This window comes from Lontra canadensis, unplaced genomic scaffold (genome assembly GCF_010015895.1).
Source record: "Lontra canadensis isolate GAN:19392208 unplaced genomic scaffold, GSC_riverotter_1.0 scaffold38, whole genome shotgun sequence".
Lineage (NCBI taxonomy): Eukaryota > Metazoa > Chordata > Mammalia > Carnivora > Mustelidae > Lontra > Lontra canadensis.
In genome coordinates, this window is record NW_022631032.1 from 14,112,852 (window position 1) to 14,140,725 (window position 27,874).

Sequence of the window (27,874 nt, forward strand, 5' to 3'; positions counted from 1 at the left end):
CCTACAGATCTCAATTTCATTCTACACTCATGAAGATGAGCATTTCACCAAACATTCAAGGGGACTCTTCTAGAGATGTCTTCTGTATACAAACTCCAGTCATCTTGCTTCTCTCCAAGCTTTTATCTGTTTCCTCAACTAATGTGACAGGCTTTCTTGGGTTCCCCCTCCCTGTGCCATCATCTGGAAATTTCCTCCAGGCAAAAAGTAGGGTCATCGTTCTGCTTACCTCTTTTCTTTCCCTTATCTCAGGGACCAGGGTCCTGTGCTGCTATTGTCCAATGTTTGAAAAGTTGTTTCATATACTTTGTCAGTTTTTTAGTTGTTTATGGAAGGAGGGCAAGTCCTGTACTGGTTACTTTTTCACAGACATAAGCAGAAATCCACACTCATGAAACTAACATTTAACAATATATAACTTAGGGGCCCAGTCAATATTTATTAAGGCACTACCACAAGCTGCAAGTATGGTAACACATGATATGGCAAAGTCTCTGATAAGAAACACTTAATTGAGTCAGTAGGTAGTAGGGTTAGATTTTTGTAGTAATTTTAATGTCTTCCAAGTAATCTGGGTCAGGATTTTTATTCCCCTTGACATTATGAATTTTAAATGTTCAAATATATTTTTAAAATAAACAAACTCATTCTTTATCCCTTGTTTTTATTGTGTAAGTCCTCGATACTGCACATACTAATGCATTTTTTTGCACACTTGTAATCACCACTCAGACTCACTTCCGACAGATTTATTGCTTCAATTCTATATAGGTGACTCAACTCTTGAGTAAGTTAAAGAATAGGGAGGGAAGACGAGCTTGTTTGGTACATTTTTAAAAAAAGATATAATTTAATAGATATTTAATTTAGAAGCATAACTCTAGTATAAAGACATAGTTTTCTCCCCTCAAAAAATCTGAGGACGTATAATGAAGTTTTCTGAGCAGACACAATAATTTTTATTCATTGTAATTTGTGTTCACTTTAATTTTGTATCAGTTACAGCACATAATTATATAAGACAACTGAAGTTAACAAAGGCCCACATGCAGACAAGTGAGATGTGTCCCCACCATATTTGCAGGCACTGAGCATTTCCGTGGTTGCCCACTTGGATCAGTTTTTAATGTGCATGGAATGTACAGGCGTCCTGAAGTTCTGTGAAGCAAAACATAAAAAACAGACTTTCAGGTACTTCCTGTGCTTACTAAACACACTTCTATTCCTGTTTTCTAAAAGTAAATGCTAGGTAATGATTTTTTTTTAAAGACTTTATTTATTTATTTGACACAGAGAGAGAGAGAGATCACAAGTAGGCAGAGCAGCAGGCAGAGGGAGAGGGAGAAGCAGGCTCCTGCTGATCGGGGAGCCTGATGCTGGGCTCCATCCCAGGACCCTGGGATCATGACCTGAGCTGAAGCCAGCCACTTAACTGACTGAGCCACCTGGTGCCTGATTTTTTTAAATTCTATCTCTCTCTCTCTCTGTCTCTCACTCTCTCTCTGTCTCTGTTTCTCCTAACTGACATCAGTGCTATCCTTAAATATATTTTCCATTCCTTTTACTTTCATCATCTTCAACATACGATATAATTCAACAAAAATTCAGGCACGCTCCCAGCAATTTGATTATCCCAGCTCTAATTTTATTTCTCCAATTTAATCCTTTTTTAGGCAACTATACTATTCACACATTATGCCATTTGAAAAAATATATATATATATGTGTGTGTGTGTATATATATATATATAGATAGATATATATATATGTATATATACTAGAAAGGGAACACTATAGTGCTAAGTATAGTTATAGTTTCTATTAATATTATTTATACATTGTACTTAAAATTTTTCAAAATTGAGGGCACCTGGGTGGCTCAGTGGGTTAAAGCCCCTGCCTTCAGCTCAGGTCATGATCCCAGGGTCCTGGGATCGAACTCCACATCAGGCTCTCTGCTCGGCAGGGAGCCTGCTTCCCCCTCTCTCTCTGCCTGCCTCTCTGCCTACTTGTGATCTCTGTCTGTGAAATAAATAAATAAAATCTTTAAAAAGAAATCTTTCAAAATTGATCCTCTATGAGTGATATATAGGGGTCATTTCCCAACACTCTCCCTACAGTGAAGGACTCACACATGTGTACCTTTTCATTTTGTTAGGAAAAAAATGGAAATGCACAAGTAAACATGTTCAGTTTCCAAACGATCTCAATTGCACTCTCTGTCTCCTTTAAACAATCTGGTCTTTTTTCAGGTATTCTCTTACACTGTTGTCTAATTGACAGTGTAGCTTCGCATCCTCCTGCAGATGCCTTCTCCATCTTTGTTCTCCTATCAGTAGTGGCCCAAGGCTTGGCACACAATGGTCCTTAAACATATTCTCCTGCCCCCCACCATGGTATTGTTCCTTGGTGTTTTATTCTACTCACCAGAGTGTAAGCATTGTCCCATGTTAGCAATTGTCGTAAGATACTCTGGTCCTAAGTATTTTCGATAGGCTGCTTTGTCCTGAAGGTTAGCTAAACATGCCGTGTCATCGCTGAAAAGCAGGTCCTTAGTTGACGACTGAAACATCTGGAACATCCTGTATTCAAACCCATCTCTTCCAAAGAGTTCCTGCATCAGACAGACAGAGAGTGAGAAGGAGCACAAGGTTATGTATTCTGCCTCACAAGATGTAAGTCTGCTGCACTGCTCAGCTCCAGCCCCTGGGAGACCTGGGACACAATAACAGTCTCAGAGGCACCATGAATGACAAAAAGCATGGCCTCTGGGTTCAAATCGTGGCCCTAGCTTTTCCTTGTCATGTGACTTTAGGAAACTTCTTTACTGAGCTCAGTGAACCTCGGTTTACTCATTTGTAAATGGAGATAATGTATGTAAAGTAACTGCTTAATAAAAGAAGCTTCCCTATACACTATGGAGTATTATGCCTCCATCAGAAAGGATGAATACCCAACTTTTGTAGCAACATGGACGGGACTGGAAGAGATTATGCTGAGTGAAATAAGTCAAGCAGAGAGAGTCAATTATCATATGGTTTCACTTATTTGTGGAGCATAACAAATAACATGGAGGACATGGGGAAATGGAGAGAAGGGAGTTGAGGGAAATTGGAAGGGGAGGTGAACCATGAGAGACTATGGACCCTGAAAAACAACCTGAGGGTTTTGAAGGGGCGGGGGGTGGGAGGTTGGGGGAACCAGATGGTGGGTATTGGAGAGGGCACGGATTGCATGGAGCACTGGGTGTGGTGCAAAAACAATGAATACTGTTACGCTGAAAAGAAATTAAAAAAAAAAAAAAGAAATGTAAAAAAAAAAAAAAAAAGAAGAAGCTTCGAGTTTTGTGGCCACAGTATCACAATTCTGCCTGTCATTGCTGGATATTTTCAACTTTCTGGGTCGTGCTACCTGTCTTCCACTGCCCAAAGCCCTTGCTGCCTTGGCCTCTTCTATACTCTAGATTTGTCCCAGGCACCTGACATTTCCATCTTTTCTTCCCCTCCTCTCTTTTTCTTTGTTCAGCCCCGGACAGCCAAGGGGCAAGTTGTGTTTTGGGAGACACATGCCTTCAAGTGTCCCTAACCAAGAGCCTTTTGTTTTGCCAGTTCTCCCTGGGTTGTAGCCCTCTAACTGGGATGTGTGGGCAGCATATGCTAACACAGGGATTACTCATATAGGGGTCTTCCAGGAATGGGGTATACGAAGCTGAAAGGCAGATGAGGCTTTGGGTTTTCTTAAGATCATTTGAATTAGGCATCCTGCTACTTCATAGCCCTTGTTGGCTGCCTGTAGAAGTCATGAATTGTCTGAATGTTGGCTCTTGAACTTTCAGGAAGCCTAAAACAATGCTCAGCCTGCCCAGGTTCAGTAATGCATTGGGAGCTACCCTAAGTCAGGTAGAGTAGCCTCCTTTCTGCTTTTGCCACATACACCTCCTCACCCTTGTGTGACGGGCACTAAGCCATCTCCCTTATTTCTATGACAGAAGAAGCAAGAGACAACTCTCATGGAGAGACTGAAGAAGTCCAAGAGGTACCAGGAGTCTGTTCAGGGAGGAAAGTTAGCCTCAGGAAGACCCTTCAGATACTCATGTGTCCAAGGCTCTTTCAGTCCACTTTGATATCCTAGACAGCCCCAGAGCACAAAGTGAACATAGCCACCAGCTAGCTTTCTGATTTTATCAGATGCAGAGCTGTGAGAATCTGTTCCACTGCCCAGGGAGAACGGATATGAGACTGGGCTGGGTGTGCCTGTCAGCTCTGGAGGTGATCTGAGCACTCAGTTTGGGGGATATGTGGAAGGACCTTCTGTGTGCCCAAACCTGTTGATTGAAGAGTATCCTGCGGACAAAATCTGCCTTATCTTTCCTTGAGACCACAGCATGATTTGAGACTATGGCCAGGTGGCACCTTCGAGCTTCAGTCACAGGCTTCCTGGTACCATCGAGGCACAGCAGCTCAAAGTCTTCCTGCTTCAGATCTTTAGCCCAGGCTTCAGGGTTCTTGCCTGGGGAGAAGGAAGGTCAGTCAGCCACAACTGACAGCTCTGGTCATAGTGCCCTCCTTGGGGGGATGTGACCAACTACCAATGTCTGGGAGAATCACAGAGACACAGGAAAATGAAATAACAAAACTTTAAAAATAAAACAGAAGAAAGAGAAAAATTCATGGTTATAAATTCATAGCCTTTCCAGTTAGTGCGTTTTCAGTCCTGTTAAAGGCAAACATTTCTTTAACAGGCCTGAAAAAGCAACAGCCAGAAAGAAGATTGATAAGTTGAACTACATTAAACATTAAAATGTCTGTTCATCAGACACCATTAAGAAAATGCAAAGGTAAACCTTTCAGAGAGAAACAAGATATTGTCAATACATGTAGCAGACAAAAAGTATCCAGAATATATAAGGAATGCCTATACATGAAGAGAGTCAGCCATTCTTTAATAAACTTCCCCAGTTGTCTGACTGGGAGTCACTTTCCAGGACAGACTCAGATTTTTTCCAAGGGAGGAAATGACAGCACAGGCACATACCATCAGTGTTCTGGAAGACTGTGCTCTCCTTCACAAAGGCCACGTCTCCCTTTTCAACCAGGCACCTGCACAGCAAGGGTCAGGTCAGTGAGGAGCGTCAACAGGAGCGGGAGGGAGAGACGCCCAGAGAGAATCACCTAGAGGCTCATTCGCCCTCCACTAGAACCACAACGAACACTGGCCACATCCACACACACAACTGTAACACTTGGGCTGTCCCTGAGAATTAGAGGGGAAATGTAATCGAAAAAAGAAACCTGTTTATTTTTTTCCTATTGTAGATAACCACTATTTCGTTCCTTGTTTTAAATACTGATTGGTTTCTCCAGAGGAGATGTTTGTGTTCTCCTATGAACAGGGATATTCAAGGATGACTCTCTGGTTGAATCAAAACTCACACCAGAGATTAAAATCAATGTCTAGTCAGTCTTAATGATCACTAGTGAATGTGCATCACTAGGTATGTGTTCACACTTAATTGCAGAAAAATGTTTCTCTGTGTTTAAGGTCCATTCTTTTTTTTTTTTTTTAAGTATACACAGTTTGCTGTTTTTGTAGGATTTTTTTTTAAGATTTTATTTATTTGACAGACAGAGATCACAAGTAGGCAGAGAAGGAGGCAGAGAGAGAGAGGGGGAAGCAGGCTACCTGCCGAGCAGAGAGACTGATGCGGGGCTCGATCCCAGTACCCTGGGATCATGACCTGAGCTGAAGGCAGAGGCTTTAACCCACTGAGGCACCCAGGTACCCCTAAGGTCCATTCTTTATGAGAAATGTCAAACGCATTAGCAATCAGTTCTAGGACATCCAATCAGTTGGCAACTGACATTAGTGATCAATTATCAGGAGCACCTCTCCAGTTTTCTCTCTCTCCTAACTTCAGGTCCCTCTATACTTAGCTATGGTCAATTACTCCCATTCAATTTTCCTAAACTTCCTTTGCCCTATTTCTTTCTTCTTCCTGTCCTTCATATAATCCCAGTCCTGAATACATATGACAGTCTGCCTCAGGTGTGTCTGTACCCTAGTAGGGAGGCAGACCAGAGACTCTCCTGATCATTAACTTCTCCTGGGCATCCTTGCTTTCCTCGATCTACTTTAGATCTGTGGTTCTCAACGTGTGGGCTGGGATCAGTAGCATTGGAACCAGCGGTGAACCCGTCAGAAATGCACACTCTTGGGCCCCACCCGAGACCTATTTCTGGGTGTGGGGCCCAGCAAGCTGTGTTTTAACAAGCCCCCTAGGAGAATCTGTGCTCTAGTGGTGAGAACCACTATTTGAGATAGCCACCTCTCCACTCCATAGAGCAATTACTAAAATGTTTTCCAAATTCCCGCATGCCTCTGTCTCACCACATACCCTCTCCTCAGCACTCACTCTGACATGTGCTCCTGCTTCCCAGAGAAAACACAGATATCATCACGTGGGCTTTCTTCCAGCCTCCCTCTGCCAAATCTGCCAGCCCGAGTCTCCAGTGCTCTTCTCCTGTCCTCCAGACACAAAGAAGGAGTGAAGGTCTCTCGGCAAAAGTGCCCCTCCAGGTGCCCCGCATCCCATCCCCGCCCACACTTTCAGGCACCTTCTGATAGTTATCCTCTTTCTCTTATGTAATTGCAGTCTTTCCCTGATCGCTGGGCTCTTTTTATCAGCATTCATATACCTCTTTTCTTTTTTGAAAATCAATAATCCCTGTTTGATCCCACACTGCCCTCAGCAATGGCTTCCCTCCCACACTCATCCAAACACCTAAAAGGAATCTTTGCCCTTGCAATCAGCACCCCTTCACACCACCCTTACTGACCCCTGCCAGTCAGCTTTTGGGATTGACTCACTATTGAATCTGCTCCCACCAGATCCAGGAGCCACTTTGCCACACTCATTTTATTTGCTCTCTCAAGTTCATCTTTTCCCCAGTTTGAAATATTATCTTTGTTATACACTGAATATAATGTGTCCATGTATAAGTCTTTGAAGTCTAATCTCCTCCATTGATTTGTCATTCTTGCACACAAACCTGTCTGTACTGATCATAGTATTAAAGTATTATACAGTATTATAATGTGATTTTTATATCTAGGAAAACAAAATTCCCCTTGTATAATTTAATTTAAAAATTCTTGACTCTTGTTTGGATTACCAAACATTAATACTTTGAGAACTGAATCCTTTCCCCCATCCCTCCCAATCTATCTGGTCACAGTGGAGGCAGCTAAAACTTTACAATGGAACTTCGCTGCATGAGTTGTGTGAACATGAAGCTTTCATTGGAAATGGGCTGACAATCCCATTTCCTGGGAATTGGGATGAGTACATTATGGTCTGTGTTTGACTGCTTCTTTATAAATGAGAAGCTGTAATAATGCCAGTCACAGACATTTCCTTCCATGTAGGCTGAGAAACAGAAAACCATCCTGCGGGGAAAGAAAATGAGGCATCTCTCTTCTTTAGAGAAAAAAGGAAGAGGAAGAAAAGAGAGGGAGGAGGAGGAGAAGGAGAAAAAGAAGAAAAGGAGAAGGAGGAGGAGGAGGAAGTGGGGAGAGAAGGAGGAAGAAGGGGGGAGGAGGAGTGGGTTCCCTTATACTAAGCATTCATTCATTGTTTATCTGAAATTCTAATTTAACTGGATGTCCTAAATTTTATCTGGCAACTCTCGCTTTAAAGTATCTTGGCTCACTCCCAAGGCTCAAGTCTCACGCCTTCTAAAGAGGAAGCTCTTTGGGTTTTTTTCACTTTCAACAAAGGAGATTTTATTCATCTCATTAAAGGAAAAAAGACATTAAACAAGTACATAAAATATATAGTATTCTAGAGAGTGAAAAGTGCTAAAAAATAAAACAAGAAAGGGGGATATAGAGAAGGAGAGAAATGGGAAGTTGCTGAAGAGGGAAGTGAGATCAAGAGAGATTTTACTTATTTATTGATGTTTAAGGTGAAAAAAACAGCATCATGTGTGGATGCTGGTGGAAATGACGTAGTAGAGAAAATCCTGCGATGGTGCAGCAGCAAGAGAGGAGAAGTGCCAAGCAAAGCCCTTGACCAGGCTGGAGGAGAGGCTGGTGCAGGCCTGGGACAGGGCTGAGCTAGAAGACAGCCAGGTAGCCCATGCAAACGGAGGGAGGGCAGTGGGTTAGATGGCAGTGGGACATTGTGGCATTTCCTTGGATTGCTTCAATTTTCTGTGTTGAAGTAGGAAACAAAGGCATGACAGATGGAGGCAGATGTGTTGGAGGATTGAGGAGAGGACAGAGGATGGACTCATCTTCTAGAAGAGTGGGTGGTGAAGGCACTAGGCACACGTGCACATTTGAGGTACGTTCTCCTTACTGTAAAGGGAGGCCAGGCACCCCAGCAGTGCAGACGCCTAGTGGTGGAATGTCAGACCTAAGCAAGGCCTGTTGCTTTCGCCAGCAGAGGGACAGGCACTTGAGGCTACACACAGAGGAATGATTATTGTGGTTGGCTGTGGAATGTATGCTGGGTGTGGAGGGGAGAGGAATATAAAGCAGGGAGAGAACAGGGAAGAGTTGGCAGGGTGGGTGGGGCACAAGTCAGTAGGAATGAAGATCTGTTGGAGCCAGGAAACCCACAGGAGTGGAAATGCAGGTAGGAGGTGGTGGGGATAACGAGCCATCTGAAGCTAAGATTGTTCTGTGGGTGTTGAACTTCGTTTGAGGAAGAGGGCGAGTTTTGTTTCAAGACAAAGCTCTGACAATTCTAAGTCCTCTCTGCTATTATCATATTAGCACCAGTAAGACCATCAACCCTAATGCCAAAGTATTTTGCGATGTAAAAAACAAAAAACAAAAACCAACCCTACTTTAGCCTAGGTTTCTTGTTCAGTGTACATTGATGTTGTGGAATCTGAAAATATGTCATTATGTATGGCTTATGAAAAAGACACAACTTTGGAGATGGCAGGACAAAGTCGTCTGGCAGTGTGACAAATAAAGGGGTCCATCCTAGATGCTCATGTGTTCTCCAGTTGCCACGCAACCCCGATTCACACAGCATGCCTCCCGCCCCAAAGGGTCCCACGCTGCTCAGCATACTTAGAATTAACTCTACCTCCTTGGTCAGGCCGATAGGGCACTAAGACATATCCAGTGCCTCAGCTCCAACCTGTGCACACCCATGCCCCTGCCCCCGCCATGCCCCCCACCTTCAGGGCCTTCTGTTCTGGCCTCAGACACAGCATGATTTGCCCTGCTTCATGCCTTTGTCCTGGCTGTTCCTTCTTCCTTGATACCCTTCCTCTAGCTTTTCTCAAGCCTGATTCCCTTCCAATATTTAATTCTCAGCTCACACAGTCCTGCTTTTCAAGGCCTTCTCTGACTACCATTTCCAAAACTGTCCCCTACCCAAGTCACTACCACACCACCCCACCTTGGTTTCTTTGTAGCAGTTAGCACAGTCAGGAAGTGAGTGGCCCTTGTTTATGTTCATTGTCCTACCTTCTTGAGATGCGGGGGACAAGGGAGCTACTTGTGTCTTGCTGCTATGACCCCTCTACCTAGACCAGTGCCTGCCACATTAATAGTTGCTCAATAAAGTTTCCTGAAGGGCTGAAGGAGCCCAGGAATATCTATTTTTTAAATGTACTCTTCAGCCAGATGTAAGAAGCACAGGTCGAGTGCCCATCCTCTGATTTTAAACTGGGGCTCTGAAAGATTCTGTGACCTGTCCACAATCGCAAAGAAAAGAAAAAAAGTGGACCCAGGGTTGTGACCCTGCACCCCTCATTCTTGCTTCTCCTCAGGCACCCTAAGTCAGCTGGGTCTGCAGAAAAGTGCTCCAGAAAGGATCTGGGCTTGACTCCTTGGGGCCAGTGGGAATTTGGGGTTCTATTTTCTAATTCTGGTTCTTCCTAAATGCAGCAGCCAGATCCTGGGGTGATGGAAAAGATGAAAAGACAAGAGGTTCACTGGGTTGGTGCCCAAGAAAAAGGTGGTGCACAGACACTACTTGCCTGAATGCCCCGCTGAAGCCATAGTATCTCTCGTGGTGGTTGGGAGCACAGGTGTGGCCTGGGCTGCTGCCACCACTGCACAGAGCACAGAGCCTGGAATCCGGGTCAGACCCAGGGGCACAGCTTTGACTGAAGAATTCATCTGTGCAGGAAAACGCAGTAGGTCAGCTCTTCTCATCTATGTTAGCAAGAAAGCCTCCGATTTTGTCCCTAGAATTCCTTGGATGATGTAGAGACACATTCAGGGATTTGGTACCATATTATTACAAATAAGAACATTACAGAATAAAAAAAAAAGTTGCAACTAGAGCAAAGTAAACGGGGACTGGCTGAAGTTGGGACAAGGGTCTGTGGAACAGAAGTGGCACAGGGCGGAGGTTTGGAAGTATACACAGAGATGTAATCCTAACAGAGAGAGAACAAAACTGAAAGCCCACCCAGTCGAACCTCTCCCACATTTTTCCTGACCTCTGCCGCCCTTGCCCTCCCTTATATTTCATCTTGACTCCAAATCCAGGAAAGAGCCAAGAGGCCCAGATGCCAAGCCCCATGTTGGGCCCCAGGGCACTACGGTGAGGACATCACATAGGCCCCATGCTCCTGGAACCCAAGCCCATGAACAATAGTCATAACTCAAGTAGCCACACTAGTGAATTTGTACCCCCAACCCCAGCTTGCAATGGGAAAGAATATGTTCTATACAACTTCACATAAAGGAATCTTATACAGACCTGGGAATAGGGGAGAGACTTCAAGTTGAGAGAGGAAGAATGAATAGCAATTACTTAAGTGAAGGGTGAAAGGACAAGCGTTTCCCAGACAGGGAGCAGCATCTGTGAAGGCCCAGGGCAGGGGTGGGGGTGGGGGCAAAGATCACAGAAAGGTTAGTAAGAGGCCATTGGGCTAGACCACCCAGTGCAAGAGTGAGTGGAGAGGAGGCAAGGTCCAGACCCACTTTTACACCTTTGTGTAAATTTTGTTCTTTTTCCTTAGAGAAATGAGGATCTTCTGAAGGGCTACAGCAATGCTGGGACAGGAGTGGTGGGCCAGATATAGCCAGATGTGTGCTTCACAAGGACTGGTCTGCCAGTGGGATGAATGGAATCCAGGGCAGATGCGGGGTGCAGGCAGCAGGTTACTGTAATAGTCCAGGGGAGGTGAGGGCAGCTTGGACTAGAGTAGCACAAGGCGAGGGAGACAGTGGAGAGGGACGTCACTGGTGATGGATGGGTACATGGAGGATGACAGCTTGGTTTTCTGCTGGGGCAAGTGGATGGACCGTAGGGTCCTCCATTGAGCTAGACAGCTCTGGAGCAGACTCAGCGGAGCTGATACATTCTGTTTTGAGCTTAATGTCTTTTGATAATGACTTTTTTTGATAATAACTAGATAATGTCAAATGGCCAGTTCAGTATACACAGGTGTGGAGGTCAAAGAGAGATCTGTGCTAGGGATAAAGACACAACAGTTATCAACATATAGATATAATATTAATAATAGTGATAATAGCAAACATTTAGTTAGAGCTGGCTATGTGCCTAGTTTTTAATGTTTAACAGGATTTGTTGTTTTTTTTTTAAGATTCTATTTATTTATTTGAGAGAGAGAGCACAAGACAGGGGAGGGTCACAGGGAGAAGCAGACTCCCTGCTGAGCAGGGACCCTGATCCAGTATTCGATCCTGGGACTCCAGGATCATGACTTGAGCTGAAGACAGTCCTTTAACCAACTGAGCCACCCAGATGCCCATATTATTTGTTTAGATGGCAAATGAGGCTGTAGGCATGGATGTGATTGCCTGAGGATTGGGTTTAGAGTGGGGGAAGAAATCTGCTTTAAGCAATTGAAACATTTATTAACCAGGTTGGGAAAGGGGACTTTGTAGGGGTATGAGAAAAATCAAGCCAGCATTTTCACAGAAGTCAGAAGATAGTGTTTTAAGGTGATCTGAAGAAAGAGAAGTCATAGAGGAATGGACTGGAGCAAGACCTTCCAACTGAGCAACATGGAGGTCACCAGTAGCCTTGACCAGAGTCCTTCCTATGGAATGATGCAGAGAAGCCAGAGGACAGGGAGTGGAGGAGTGAGTGGGAGATGAGTGGCTCAGACCATGCTGCTAAGAAGTCTGGCAGCAAGGAGGAGGAGAAACAAATCAGAAGCTCGGGGAGACTGCTGGGAGAAGGAATACTTTAAAAGATGGAAAACACTGGGGATGTTTAATGTTGAAAGAAATTGTTGGCTATACCAGACAGAGAACTAGTAACCAAGGGTATGAGGCTCTAGGGAGGAGAGAAGAGGAGGCGCCTTCACCCAGAGTATAGGTCGGGGGAGGCTGAGCAGATACAGCCATGAGGAGCCCACAGCTTTGGCAGTGGGATGGTGAGGGGGGAATCTTTGGCCGTTTCTGATGTCTATTACAGCTGAGATGAGTCATGTGCTGAGAAAGGGTGGTAGATGGGTGTGGGCTGGAAATGTGTGGACAATGAGGACATTAGGGTAATTATTGGGAAGTGTGGGGGTGTGGAGCAGCGACACAGTTTGGGTGTGACTGAGAGAGGCCCGCTGAGGCCAGTAGCTGGACCATTTCCAGTGGAATGAACTGTTCTACCCCATGACTTCTCCAGCCATGTTTAGCTGCTAAGGTGCAGAGAGTGAAGAGAGCAGGTAATGGTGTTTGTGCAGAGGTGGGGTTTGTCAGATGGCTGGGAAAAGCAGGGCACCAGGAGACTTTTAGGTACCAGCAAGAGTACTGCTAAAATGACAAATACGAGAATCTGAAGGAGATAAGGATGCAAGTGAAAAAGCACTCAAGGACTTACTGGTATATGGTTTTCGGTTTTTACAAAACAACCAGTCTGGTTTATATGGGAAAACAATACACACACACACACACACACACACACACACACCACTCTTGCTATGCAACCCAGGCTTGTTCCCTGAGCCCATTGTAACACATAAGGAGTAGGGCATTTCCCTGATAACTGCCCATTGGACCAAGCCATTCCCTTCAGAAGTAAGGAGGTGAGAAGAAGGGGGAGCACCTGCTCAAGGAGAGGCGAAGCTCACCTGTAATGTCTGCCCAGCACTTGACCCCCCTACCCATTCATGCCATCCCTTGACATTCCTTGCCATTGAACTGAACTCCTGTACAATACAGGTACAGGCCAAAGGAAGGGGCTGCCGCACAGCCTCCCAGAACACACTTACCAAATTTACAGGACCCGGTTTTGTTGTATATTAAACCCATGGGGATGATCCAGCCTGCGGAAGTACCAACTGCGGGGTGGCAGGACCTCTTGCCTTGCAGAGAGTCCCAAGTGAAGTAGGGATCTGATTTCTTAACCACTGCCACGACATAATGACCTTGCAACAGAGATATCAAAATGCAATTTCAGTAGCTCCAGGATCTTCTGAAAATGTCTTCTAGAGCTGCTACAGTTAGTCTCTGCCTACCACTCTCCCAGGGGAGGGGGAGTAGCTTGAACCCCTCACCTTGCTCTAGCAGAAGACTCTCCCAATAATTATCATTATTAGGTATGGCGCCAAACAGTCTGACACTACCACTCTCCGGACGTGTCTACGTATATGCATCCTGAAATATTTACACATATTTTTCAGTGGACTCCTGCTGTATATTCTTTACTGAAAGATGCTTTATTCTCCCTCACTGATAAACTGATTCAGCAAAAGTAGATGCAGCTGTCTCATTCTGTTTACTGGTTGAATCTATGTTAGTTCCCCTATATGGAAGTGCCATATTTTGTAATCCCCCTACTGGTGGGCACTTCCGTTGTGACCGACTTTGCCATATTACAAGTTATCTATGTAAATCTTGTACATACATATGTGTACCTATTGAAATATTTCTGTTGAAGTCCAAAAGAAAGAGCTTTAATAACTCCTTTTTTAAAGTCTCTGATTTTCTAGATTTATAACATCATTTTCTAATAGTGACAATTTAATCTCTTTTTTCTCCAATATTAAAAATATGTTTCTAATCTTTTTAGTCATACTGCATTCACTTCCAAAGTAATACCAAGTGTCTTTCGTAGGAGTGAGACTTCTTCTCATGTTCTTGATTCTAATGGAACACCACGGATATTTGGTATATTCTTATCCCAATACTCTGTAACTGAATTATGCATTTTGATGGAGGCTTAAACAGCGTATCTGAATTTATAAGAAAACTAGAATCCTAAATCTTCAGAACTAGATGATAATGTGGTCCTCCACCACCGCTCCAAACCCCCCTCCCTACTACACTTCCTTTCTTGCCATCATGGTTTGGGTTTCTACATAGTCAAACCTGGAAAAATTGGAAGTGAATGTGGCAGGTGGAAGACCTGCCTTGCCAGTTACTTCCTAGGACCAGTCACTTAGTGTCTAGGATCCTCAACTTCTCCTCAGTAAAATGGTGACAATGATACCCATCCAGGGGGATTTTCGGGGGATCAGATGTGCTTATATGGGCACATTGTAGATTAGGGTATGACGGGGAGGTTACGTTGTTGGGTTTCCAACCATGCTGTTAGTGGCACAAGCAGTACCAGAGCCCCTCTCTCAGTGAAGCAGATTCTCCTGAAGCCACAGCTAGCCCTGGCTTACCAGACTGTGCTTTATTACACCATTCTGGGAGCCAAATACTATTACAGTGCCTTTCTGGAGGTGTAACTAATTCTGCACAAATGGCATTAATTATTGCCATCTGGGTGTGTGTGTGTGTGTGTGTGTGTGTGTGTGTGTGTGTGTGTGTCTTTGTCTTTGGAGTTGATCCCTCTCTGTCTCTATTCAAATCTTTCTCCTTCTCAGCCAGCCACCCTGAACTGTCTTCTAAGCATCTTTGGTGACTTGCATTTGTGTATCACTGCAGTTCCTGGAAATTTCAACCATTCTTGAAGCAGAGTTCTTTCTGACTTCACATATTCTATATTCAATAGACTGCATGGCTGATGAAATGCCAGCCCTTAGGGCTGGGGATGAAGATACAACTCACTGAACATTGTTAGCCATAAAAGCAGAGGGGGACAGGGACAGCATATCCTGGGGCTTGGGTCCTGTGGCACATGGAGGAGAGCTGCTGCAGGGGAGCAGCTCTGCACTCTAGAAGATTTGGTGGGGTGTGGGCCTGCAGGGCTTCTGTGACCCTGTGCTCAGCAGGGACCGGAGCTCCTACTCGTGCTGTGGTGGCCCAAACCCACCCACCTCCCCCAGTTTACCTGTCCCATAAGAAAGGCCAAACCCAAGTGAGCACCTGTTTTTAATCCCAGGACCCTCCACCACAGTTGTTTTCAAACCTCAGTGTGCATCAGAGTTAGCTGGAGGGCTTGTTAAAACACAGAGCAGTGGCCCCATCCTTGGAGTTTCTGACTCGATGGATTTGGGTGGAGCCCAAGAATTTGCATTTCTCACAAGTTCTCAGGTGATGCTGATGCAACCAGTCCAGGCACTATACTGGATTGAGAAATACTGCTCTGTTTTTCCAAGATTACGTACTTCAGGGACAGATCCAGACCCTTCCTGCCTATGTAGACACACAGGAGAACCTGTCACCTCGTCTATTCTAAAGACAAGATAGACGCCTCCGCTGTTACAGTCAGCTGGCTGAAAGCTAAAAGGTCGAGCTCATTTTCCCCCTCTTCTTCGTTAGAGCAGCGGGGACTCTTCTCCTATCCTGAAGCCTCCACTTGGCCCAGAAGTGCCAGGAATGGGCTCCTGCCTCCTGGGGCAGAGAAGGGCAGGCAGCACGTGGCAAGGAGTAGGGTGGTGTGTCAGGAAGGGCAAGGGGCTTCCAGTCACACCACCTCTTCTCAAGCCCAGGGGCAGCCACTCCCTGGCTGATGGCCCTGGGCCTCACTTTCCCCATCCACACAGGATAATGATGCCCACAGCCTAGAGGACAGCTAAGGAGAGTAAATGGGAAGAGTGCAAGCAGGAGTCCTTGGTGTCTGTGAAGAACCCCACAAACAGTCTTTATCACCACAGCTTTGTGACACATCTGCTCATCCTCCTTGTTTTTATTTTATTTTTTACAACTCTAGTCACTTTGCTTCATTTTTAAGGTTTTTCTCACCCTCTCCCCAACAATGGCCTTTACCTTTGAGCCCCAGTGTTACTGATGCTGACTCACCTGCCACGGGTGTATTTACACACGTAGACCCACCTGTAGGCACTGAAAAGAAAAGCAATCGGTATACAGGCCATTAAGCTCTCATATTGCTCAACGAAAAGTCATGAGCTTCTCAGTCTCAAGAGTGAGGAATGAAATAAGAAACACCAGCTAAGCAGTTTGTCACTGGTTCTCAACAAGCCAAGATTCTGCAGGCCCATTTAACCCCTCTCCCTGACCTTTGCCTTTAGACATTAGGTTCTGCCCCAGAATCTCCCCAACACTCAGGGAGTTGCAGAGAAAGAAAAGGAGGCCCTTTGAAGAGGGGCAGAGACTACTGAAGATCTGGAAAAGATCCTTTTGCATTAGCTGTGTGATTCAAGCCATCCTGACATCTTCCTTCCCTTCAGAGCTCTGGATTGTGGTAGGCAATCATTCTTGCTATGCTGGAGGGAAAAAAAAACGGCTCATGGAGTCAGAAAACCTGGATATGGTCTTCATTCTACCTTGGACAACTCATTCAACTTCTCTAAGCTTAGAGAAGTTTTTATAAGAGTTTTTATATCAGTACAACTCTTAGTTTTCATATCAGTAAAACGGAGTTACCATTATTTACTTCACAGAGTTGTTTTATTTGGAGGATAATGGATGGTTTCTTGCTCACTGCCTAACAGATGAGGAGCCTGATAAATTATATTGGTGAAATCTTCTTTTCCCCAGCTTTATTTGTTTTTATGTGAAAGGGTCCCCACTGAAGAACATGACCTTGTAGCCTCACCCCTCAACATTCCAGTGCAGCTGGGGTGAGTTAATTTTGGACTAGTAAATTTAGCAAAAGTATTGAACGAGGCACATGTGGCTGTGCCCCTCTTCATTAAACAGTGGGGAGAGGATGGTTTAGATCTTTTCAATGATGCTCCATGACAATATGCATTCTCCTCTGCCTTCAGCCATTGGGTAAGCCAACAGACCTGTTCTCCTGAACTAGTGGGTAACTCTAATTCCAGGGCAATTTGGCGAGCCCTGAGGCCAGCTCTGTACCATGACCTCCAATATCACCTTTTCGGTAATAAACATCTCTTTTCATCTCTTTCTGCCTAACTCCTGTGTCCATATCTTCATTGGTTCTGATTCTGGGGAAGGAGGATACTATCTGCTAGCCTCTCCCATAGTTAATTGTTACCTCAACAATGAACTAGATCATTTCTCCTTCTTTCTATGTCCATGCTATTATGTCCATGGCCCAGAGAAAATAAAACACTGACAGGCACCCCCCTCCCACTTACTGTAGTTCTCTGCCAGGACAGGCACCAGACCACACTGCCCCGCTGTGTAGATGAAGCCTCCATCCAAAGTCATGGCATCGGCCTCTCCCTTCTGAAGTTAAGAAATAAATCAGTAGTACAACAGTGAAGCCATTTCCTGTCTCACTGACCCTCAGAGGTGTCTGTCTCATTGGCTTTATGTCATATGCCCTTTTGATTCATCACATCATGGACCACCCAAAACTTCTCCTGTATCACCATGGGGGTTAGAAAACTGGACATGATGACCCAGGAACAAGTGCCCAATCCAGATCCTGCTCCCTGGCATCTCTGAGCTCTCATTAGACCCATCTTGAGTCCTGGTTATGCCCTCACCACATTTTCTTTGTGATCACTGTCACTCAGTAATCTACATGTCCAGACTCAGGGGTTGTATTTACTGTTTCTCTTTTTAAAGGTTTTATTTATTTATTTATTTATTTATTTATTTATTTATTTGTGAGTGAGAGCGAGAAAGAGAGAGTACCTCATGTATTCCTCACAAAATCCAATAAGGTAAGTACTATATAATTCTTCCCCTTTTATACACTAGTAAAGTAAAGCAGAGGGAAGTTAAATAATTTCTCCAATAGATAGTCACTAAAACTAAAACTTAAACAGTTCAAGTCCTTAACTCCTGTTCATAACCCGTATACCACACAGCCTCCTGGATCTGACTATTCCAAAGGACACATACTTAAAAACTATTCTATACACATTTTTTTCATCCATCAAATGGGCAGATAGGCTCATTGTTAGGATTAAATGAGTTAATGTGGGACACCTGAGTGGCTCAGGCAGTTAAGCGTCTGCCTTCGGCTCAGGTCACGATCTCAGGGGTCTGGGATTGAGTCCCACATCAGCTTCCTTGCTCAGCGGAGAGTCTGCTTCTCCCTCTCCCTCTGCCTGCCACTCCTCCTGCTTGTGCTCTCTTTCCCTCCTTCTCTCTCTAACAATAAAGAAATAAAATCTTTTAAATAAATAAATAAATAGATAAGTTAATGCAAGTTAAGAGCCCATAAACATGTTTGGCACATAGTAACTAACTTCTGAGATATTAACTATTATTATTTCTTATGATATATCCAGAAATATTGAGTTATAGAACAAAAAGCTTCAATCCCATATCATCTACAATACCAAAGGATTTGCAAATAATTAATATGTAGACATTTAGAAATCAGTTAAATAAATTGAAGCAGAAATACTTGGTGGAATATTGTGCAGCCATTAAAAACATTTTAAATGAATATTCCATTTCCTAAGAAAGTGCACCTACTGTGCTGACTTTAAATAATAACAATAGATAACGTTTATTGGCTGCTTATTATATGCTAGGCAATGTTCTGAGCACTCAAATTCATTTAATCCTTAAAATTGACGCATTAAGGAGACTGTATAAATTGCAAGATCTTAATGTATGGGTTAGTCTTAGGAAAGTTTATCAAAATAAAGATCTTCTTAAAGAAGAATGTATGTCTTCTGAGTTTGTCAATTTTTTAGTCTTTTATTATAAATTTATTTTTTCTAATCACAAAAATATTATCTGCTCATAGAGAAATGGAAAGCTAATAACACAATTCATAACTCAGAAATTATGAGGTAATGGTCTCTGAGTTATAAAGTTGTAAATGATTTTATTTATCTTTCATTTCTCTTCCAGCATATAATATTTTTAGCACCAAAAAAATTATACTTACACTCAAGGACTAAGGTTGATTTGCTTTCACAATCCACAGGGGCCCTGACCACCCCCCTGGGATGATGTCACCCCACTTCCTGCAGCTCCCAGGCAGGACCATACTCAAGAGCTCCCAGGACTCCAGAGCTGAGCACCTAAGGAGTCTGGACCTTGGGCCAGCCTGAGCTCCAGTGGCACATTCAGTAGGGCTGGGTGGGGCTTTGGAGGGTGGGAGCAGCACACAACAGGTGCATCTTAGTCTCATAGCCAAAAGGAAGACATATGGGAAGAGGGCAGAGAGGCCATATGTCTGGGTGTCCGAGCCCAGCTGTGGAGGTGAGGCGCTCCTTACTGTGATGGCGGCGATGCAGTCCTCAGTGCTTTCCCCTGTGGTGCACTGTAAAGCACCACCGCTTACAGCACTCCATTCATCACACTTGACCTTCTCATGGTGGCCCACTGCACACCACAGCACCCTCTGGGGGTCTTCCACACCTAGGACAGGTGGAGAAAAGCCAGGCATCCAAAAGAAGTCCAAAGATGTGTCTGGGAGCTTAGCGCCACTGGCTACAGAAAGGCCGCCCAGTAGGGTCCTCACTGACAGCAGCAGAGTGGGCATGTCTCAGGCCCACATCACTGCTCATTCCTGCCTATCATCCTCCAGGAGAAATGCGGAACTCTGCACCCAGAAAGAGTAGTGAAGGCAGAGTAGTTCCCCACTCTCCTGACCTCACCTCCTTGAGTATGTCCTCCTGAGGAGAGCCCTCTCTGAGCACCAGAAGGTCAGGACCTTCCAGAGTTTGTTCTGACAGGACTGGGTTATCCCATCCAGTAGCATTCCCCAGTTGATAGTTATGTGTACTCCTTTGGGTGGGCCTGATTGCTCCCCACCCCCATGTCTGCTCACCAGAGTATGCCACATCTAACACAGTGGCTTTTGTGGATGCTCATTGACTATTGGTTGACTAAATGAAGACAAAAGTAAGGGAAGAAAGAAGAAATGAACCATAGGGATCTAGAGAAAGGCAAGAGTTGGAAATTCACTCCTGATAGTGGCAGAGGCCATGTTCCCACTTCAGTTTGGGATGTGCTATTTTCTCCTGTCATATAAACCGGCCACTGGGTGGGGTATCCCTAGTTAAAACACAGGAGCAAGAACCATCATTACTTCAAGTTGACTCTAATCTGAAGGTCTTCAAAACCCTTTTGTGATCTCATAATTCAGGTCTTTTCCCCAGCTCAGCAGAAAATCCCCTCACTAACCCAGTACAGCTGGTAGCTCCCTTGGGCTCCACTAGCCAATGACGGTTGGATAAGGTGAGGTTTGCAGGCACTGGGGAAGCCTCTCTGGCTTTCCTGCCTCTGCTGCCCTCCCAGGACTTTACACACCTCTCCTTTGATGTTGAGTGGCTGCAAAATATTCGTATCCCACGTATAGCTTGGCATCCATCTTAGGAGGGATTTTTAAAAACCCACGGGTAGCATCTGTAAACAGCAAGTCCTTCCCATGAGAAGAGGCAAAGAGCTGGAATTGTGTCGACTTGTCTTTTCCAAAATGTTCCTGTTCAAAGGATAAAAGAAAAAGAGAAGGAGGGAAGCTGGTGAAGCAAGGGGAGGGGATAACAAACCCAAAACCAGACAAGGAAAACTGGAAGGGAGAAAATATGAGCACTTGAGAGCTAAGACAAAGCACCAAGCCCACCAAAGCCCCTGTGGTTCCTGGGGTACTCCCACCTCTCTCCAGGGAATGCTTTACCCAAATCCCAACTGGTCTGCCATGAGCAGCTTCAGGGAAATGGCCAGGGGCTGTTCCCCAAGATCCACACCAAGAGGTATGGTTGCCATGTCCCATGCAGCTGCCCTTCTCCAAGGGCAAGTTCCCACAGGGCAGGCAGTGAAGGCTGCCTATCTCCTGGCCAGCCAGCTGTCCCAAGTAGCTCTGGAGGTCTTCATCCCAGAACAGCTAGTGATCCTGCCACTGAGCCTGGAGGTCAGGAGTCCTGGGCTCCTCTCTGACCTCAGGCCTGCCACTATAGGACCAGCTGGGAACTTTCTGGCCTCCAAAATATGGAAGGGCCCTTTGCCAACAACTCCCACTAACTGGCCCAAAGCCCTTCCTGACTATAGCACCTACGCCCAAGCTCTTTCCACTGTCTATCTGCTTTTTGCTTTTGTGTCAGTTCAATGTGAAAAGACATCTGCTGCCCTCACTGGCAAATAATCCCCTCCCTTCCTGGGAGTATGTACAGCTTCCTACCTAGGGCTCAAGAATCTCCCCAGATATACCCCGCAAATCAGTTCCTCTGTCCTCTACAAAGTACACAATCTGTGTCCCCAAGGTTGTACCATTTCATCTGGTGATAATTTGTATGTGTTCTCATCAAGTCCCTCACACTTGTCTGAAAGCAACTCAAGGGCAAGTCATTGTCCACTTCATCTCTGGACCCCCAGTGCGGAGCCGAGAGCACCAACAGAGCAAGGACAGGGAATGAATGAGGGCTGGCCAGGAGATGCTGTCACCAACACCACAAAGAGAGAATGCTCATGGCTAGGGACCCTGCCACTGAGGAATCTGAGGAGGGCAGGATCCTATGGCAGTAAGATAATAGCAGAACACTCCATGGAGGAGGGGCATCTATTCCACCTCCTGAAAACCCCTTTAGAACTGAAGAGAAAAAAATGGAGCAATGAGGCACTTCTATGGAGTCTTTGGTCCATGGAGTGGATGATGCCAGGTGAGGGGTTCAGAGCCTCTGTTGCCTCTAACAATACAGACTGAGAGGTTTTTTGGTGAAGCAGATGATGTATGACATGGTTCCTGCCCTACACCCAAAAGAACCTTCAGAGTGGCTAGAAGAGACTGTAAGAAAATGCCCCAAATCTAAGCAGAGACCCACCCCCTCCCCGCCATATACACAAAGCAGGAGGTGAGGGTAGAGGGTGGGAATACCTGGGCCTGGTTGAGTAGCTCCCAGATCAAGTCCTCCTTGCCCCCCACATTTCGAGCCACGACAGCATGAGAAGGGAAGAGGCCCAGGTTGCACTCCCTGTATTTATCCACAGGCATCTGGCTGTTGTCTGGGCAGAGCAACTTATACTGGTCATGATCAGTCCTGTTTGCCAGGTTCTCTGCAGGAGGAAAGCCCAGATGAGCCGACTGCAGGCAGAGCCATGGTCCCTGCTGCTCCCTGAATCACAAACTGACCTTGTTGTAATTACTTTCGAGGCCCTGCTCGTGCCCCAGGGCCACAGAAGCAAGCCAAAATCTAGACAACTTTTGTGTCCTTGTAAATGCTCCACTTGAACAAAAACAAAGTATATTCAGCCGGCCGGTCCCCAGACACAGAGCCAATTCTGAGCCCTTCCACCCCAGACAAGGTTGACTGTGTGGCCCCAGCCAACCAGATACATTGTATTTGTTTCTTCGTGTTCTTTACCCTACAGACGCTCCCTGCCTTCTGCTCCATTTTGCAGTTCTCCAAAAGGAGACCATCCACTTTGTGAAATGTTCAAGTTTGTTTGTATCACCTAACTGGTCTCCTTTAATAATTTTTTTAACAACCCAAAGAGACTGAAAGAGAATCTTTTCCAAATATGTTTTATACCTATGAGGAATCTGAGGCCTCAGGAGGCAAAATGGCCGGTTCTCATTGCAGATAGATAGGGAGGGCTAGGAGGCACCCTTGCCTAGGTCCCCTCAGGGTATCCCCACATACGTGTAACTTTCTGCTGTGAATGATGATAGCAAATATTTTCTGAGCACTCACAGCACACCAGAGATGGTGCTGAAGGTTCTCCAGGCTCTGTTTCACTTAATCCTCATAGCAACCAGGGGAGGCCAGTAATAGGATGATCCCCTAGAGATGAGGAGACAGGCTCAGAGACTGAAGGTGACTTGTCAGCTGGTCTGAGGCTGATGCACCGCCATGCTAGGACAGTCCAGGTCTCCCAACTACAGCAGCATCCGCCCCTGGAGGCAGAGGCTACTGAGGAAAGGTGGGGAAGACTTGAAGGAGGCCTAGGGGCCCACTCGGCATACTCTATATGTAGAAAGAAGACCAGAAAACCTTGTGAGGAAAACAGGCTCTTTGGTTCCCCTTGTCTAGGTATTTGAAGGTATTCTGGGTTGAATTGTGTCCCCTGAAAATTTCCGTGTTGAAATCCAAATCCCCAGTACCTCAGAATGTCACCTTACTTGGAAACAGAGTCATTACAGATGTCATTAACTAAAGATGAGGTCCCACTAGAGTAGTGGGGCCCCTAATGCAATATAACTGGTGTCCTGATAAAAACCACACACATGCACACATACATATACACATGGAGAATGTCACATGAAGGGAAAGAAGTAGAGTGGGGTGATGTGACTACAGCCAACGGACACCAAAGATGGCCGGCAAACCACCAGAAACTAAGGAAGAAGCAAGGAGCCTCCAGAAGGAACCAACCCTACCCACACCTTGATCTTGAACTCCTAGCCTCTAGAACTGTGAGACAATAAATTGCTATTGCTTAAGCCACCTAGTTTGTGGTACTTTGTTATGGCAGCCCTAGCAGACTCGTAGAGGTCTACGGGGTTCATGCATGATCATACTAAAAGAGAAAGAGTACAATTAGAATTATTGTAAATGGTTACGAGTTTACTTAGGTAGGTTGTAAAGAAAATACTCTTTAAATCTTTATATCGAAAGAACAAACTTAAAATGATTTAGTAATGTCAGAATTAAATTAAAAGAATGAATATGATCTCATAGCTTCAGAAAGAAAGAATTCTCGACATCAGTCACTCAGGGGCCCAGTGGTGGAAGCAGCTCCCCACCAAGCTTCATTTGTACCACAAAAGCCTGGTGGATCATCATAAACTGCTACTTAAAAGGCAGTGAGTGATCTTAAATATTAGCAGACAAGTGACTTCCAGCAAAGGGAAACCAGGACACTCTGGGACAACCTTGTATTTTCAGAAAATGAAGATGTTTTCAAACGTTTCAGGGTGGGCATTAGAAGATGCTGGCCCCGGCAACATAACTGTACTCACTGGGGTGCCCACAGGAAGTAACAATGACAAGGATCTGGAACAACTTGAGTCTGGGAGACGGAACCCCTAGATGACCCCACTCATTAAATGTACCGATAATAGGAGAGGCCTCAATTGCCAAAATGCTAATAAACCAGGTCAGTGTGTAATAATCAAGGGGGAGTGAATTGTGAACAGCTAAACAAGGCAACAAAGGACACCGAACTCCTACTTCATTCTAGAGAAATACACTAGATTGTAAGGAACTAAGGCCCATGTAAAAAGTGAGGACTTAAAGTTCCCCTTGAGGTAGCAGACATTGATCTTAAAAATGAACCTAGCAAACTGAATATACATTTGGTTTAAATATCTTAAGCGATATAAGTGTATTTTGTATCTGATAGAAATTTAATTGGTTACAATTAAAAAACCCAGATTCTGTAACTTCAATTTGTCTTAAATTTATGTTATTTTTTTTCTTTCTGATAAGTTGCCCCAAACCCTTAAAAGCGTTTTTTTAATATAGAAACCAGAAAGAAATATATTTTTGTCCACAGTAATAATGCTTTTGCAACACATCTAATTGTAGATATGCTAATAAGTTCTGAAATCATTATAATTTGTTTGTTTAACATGTTTATAACATTTAGGAACCATTTATACTGAAGCATTTGGGAGAGTGTGATTACATTTGAAATGGATATTGCAGTGGCTAAGCAAATTGAGTTATTAAATTATTAAAATTTGTTTCATTTTATTAATTAATAAATACAAATTGTTACTGTTTAGAAAATTTTTTTAGTAGATTTATAGACTGAACAAACTAAACACTAAACAAAGTTTGAGTAATGGAAATGGTTTTTGTATAGAAACTCTCCTATTCCATTAAGGGTCTTGTCATCACCCATCTCTAGATATAGAGAAATTTTCAGGCCAGAACCATCTGCCCTGGCCAGGGGATGGCTCACATGAGTCTTCCTTCATCCAGCACTTACCAAGCACTGTCATATGCCTCACAAAGGCCACATCCCCCACACCATCCTGCAGACACCTGAGGAACAAGACAGTAGTCGTTAGGCCAGTCCCCATGATTTCCTCTGCCCTGACCACTGGCTCACAGGGCTTTGCCCACAGTTTCCCAGGCTTCAGTGTGTCCTCAGAGGCCATGGCCCTAGCTGAGGAGCCTTTATACCTCCACAGCCAACCTGAGTCTGAAGCAGGCAGGAGCTCTGTAAGTCATAACCCAGGTAACTCTGGGGGCGAGGAGTGATAAGAGGGCAAGACCTTCACCTTCCCCTTCAAAGGCAACCTAAAGCAACTAGTTTTTGTTTTTGTTTTAATAAAGGCTTAAAGCCTAATATGGAGGATAAAAACTCAGGTTAGCCTTGGATTCCTGGACTGTTTTGTTCTATTTTTGAGCAGTAGCCTTGTCTTTTGTACCCCCCTGCAGGGGCTGAGGAGGTAGGGAGGGGCAGGCACATGTCCATGACACAGGGAGATGCTCAGGGAGAGAGAAGCAAGCTGGGAGGTCCTGGCCTTTGGCCCAGCTGGAAACCCAAACCTGTGTCTGTGAATCCCAGAGTCCCAGATACAGTTTTGTCCCTTCAGCCCTCCTTGGGCCAGGAAGGTAACACACAGACCCTAGGCCATAGAGAGAGAAGATGGGCTCCCACACAGTAGACTGCTCCTCAGGATGGTTAGGAGTGAGAGCACACCATGGGAGACACTCAGGACCCTGGGTTTCACACTGACACCCCGGTGGTCTGGGCAGGCTCTGTGTCCACTTCCTGTACCTTAGTTTCCCTGGCGTCAGAGTGAGGAGGAATGGGGGGTGTCCCCACTCACTTGAAGGCACCAGCGTAGCCGAAGTATGGTTCTTGGAAGGAGCAGGCACACTTGTTTGTCCCTTTCCCCGCACACAGTTGACACAGCTTGGGGAATACCTCCCTGTTCGCACAGGGGACACAGCTGCCAGAGAAGATCTTGGCCATTTCTGCTGTGGCTGCTTAACAGAGACATAAGGAACCTCAGAGCATGAATTGGCTGGGGACCTCCAGGTTGCATGTGTGTGAGCAAGTGGCCCTATATGAGAGCCCAAGAGGTGGAACACACTTCCCAGGACCATTCTGAGGAAGCAGATGTGCAAAGGTGGCCGACAGTGCCCATGGCTGAGGAAGTGGATGGCCCAGGGTGTTCAGACATCACACTGACGTGTGGGCCTGAGGCCCCAGCCCACCAGATGCTTCCTAGCGTGCCCACTCAAGACACAATGGTGGCTGACCTACACAGAACCAAGCTGCAATCCCTGTTAACCCACCCTGTTAACTCACCACCACGGAGGCTCTAGGTGTGGCAGGCAGAACCCCAGACACTGGGGACTCTGAACATCCTTCCTTACCTCAGGGCATGGTCCCATCCAGCCCTCTCCCCTTTGGCACCAGGGGCTGTGGTAGTTTATGGGGATTCCTCTTCTAGGAATCCATGGAAGGGGGTTGGGGTAACTTGCCTGGTAGTGGGTAAGGGGGTATGCCAATAGCCACCTCACAAACTGTCACACAGACATCCAGCACTGTCTGACACTGAAGCAAGGGAGACCCCAAGAAAGGGCACACGGGGTCAGAGCTGTGGCCCAGGCTATAGCACTCCATCTGACCCCAGCAGCCTGTTGTCCTATTATAGGCAAAACATGAATGCTGCAGAGCTGGCAGGCCTCAAAAGCACAGAAAGACTTTGTAATCATCTTCCAAAGGCTAAAGAGGCACCCTAGGCTCCCTTGGCTCTTCATAACTGAATAAGAAGTACACACAAAAGAAATCATGGCTCCAGTCCACTCCTCTTCTTGGCCCCATCCCAAGCCCTTACCCCAGGCACAAAGGCCGACTACTGATGGTGTGGCTGTAATTCCCAGTAAGCCTTCCTGGGAAGCCAGAAGGGAATTGTCCTTTCTCATGAGCCTCAGTGACCTTCCTTGTCAAGCCAAACTGCTGGGGTTACAATGAGTTCGGGGCTGTCAGGAGATCAGACACCAAGGTACCCTTGCTGAGAGAAGACTCAGCTCTCAGTTCCCAAGGGTTGCTGCTGCAACAAACCTAGCTGATCACACTTAAAGCAGGCTGTTCTCACCCCATCTCACAGTTCCTGAAACTAATATGCCGGATAGTGGTTGTATGTCCCCACTGCAATCCCTGCGGGTGACTGGAGTAGGAATCCTGCCAGAAGGCACCCAGCCTCAGCCAGCTTACCTTCTTCAACAGAGTCAGAAGGAAGAAGTATCCGGATGGGGAGGTACCACCCAGCAGACCATCCTAGGCCCGAGTGGCAGGACTTCTTGCCTTGGAGCTGTTTCAGCTGGAAGTCACTGCCCTTCTCCACCACAGCCACAGCATAATGCAAGGTTTGTGGCTCTGCAAAAGAGCAGAGAGAAAGAAGGGCCAAAGGAAGATACCACAGTCACTAGCTAATCTTCCAGAGGGCGTGCAATGGGCAACTTTAGGGAAATCCTAGGGTCTCCACCATCCCCTGATGAACAGGTAGACAAAGAAAAGAAAAAAAGCCTTTGATTAACAGGATAGGGAGAAGTCCCTTATTAAGGCAATAAATGCTAGTGTCTTTCTGCCAGCCCCTCCAAGCCAGTGGAGACATGGGGGTGGGGGCCCCCAGCTATTATTGGACCTGCAGGGCATTCTCAGGAAGATCTTCAACTCCCAGTCATTGTGACGTTATTGTTTCTCCCCAAAGGTTTTTCTCCCTTCTCGGCTTCTCCGT

General features: G+C 45.5%; 1 protein-coding gene across 3 annotated transcripts in view; it reads right to left on the reverse strand.

Annotated features, from left to right (window-relative positions):
• Positions 1-930: 930 nt before the first annotated feature.
• LOC116874737 (inhibitor of carbonic anhydrase-like) overlaps positions 931-27,874 on the reverse strand; it is a 46,228-nt gene continuing 19,284 nt past the window's right edge. Inside the window, exons 4-17 of one of the 3 annotated variants that reach the window (XM_032869672.1) lie at positions 27,352-27,513; positions 25,955-26,111; positions 25,105-25,160; positions 22,046-22,224; positions 20,485-20,656; positions 19,448-19,590; positions 17,397-17,487; positions 16,099-16,173; positions 13,212-13,367; positions 10,002-10,143; positions 5,035-5,099; positions 4,325-4,509; positions 2,428-2,614; positions 931-1,158 (exon numbers count right to left, since the gene is read on the reverse strand). In XM_032869672.1, coding sequence (XP_032725563.1) covers positions 1,124-1,158; positions 2,428-2,614; positions 4,325-4,509; positions 5,035-5,099; positions 10,002-10,143; positions 13,212-13,367; positions 16,099-16,173; positions 17,397-17,487; positions 19,448-19,590; positions 20,485-20,656; positions 22,046-22,224; positions 25,105-25,160; positions 25,955-26,111; positions 27,352-27,513 — 1,805 coding nt within the window. In that variant the 3' untranslated portion in view covers positions 931-1,123. Of the gene's footprint in view, positions 1,159-2,427; positions 2,615-4,324; positions 4,510-5,034; positions 5,100-10,001; positions 10,144-13,211; positions 13,368-16,098; positions 16,174-17,396; positions 17,488-19,447; positions 19,591-20,484; positions 20,657-22,045; positions 22,225-25,104; positions 25,161-25,954; positions 26,115-27,351; positions 27,514-27,874 lie in introns of all 3 variants that reach the window. The other 2 variants (XM_032869671.1, XM_032869673.1) reach the window with 2 other exon arrangements.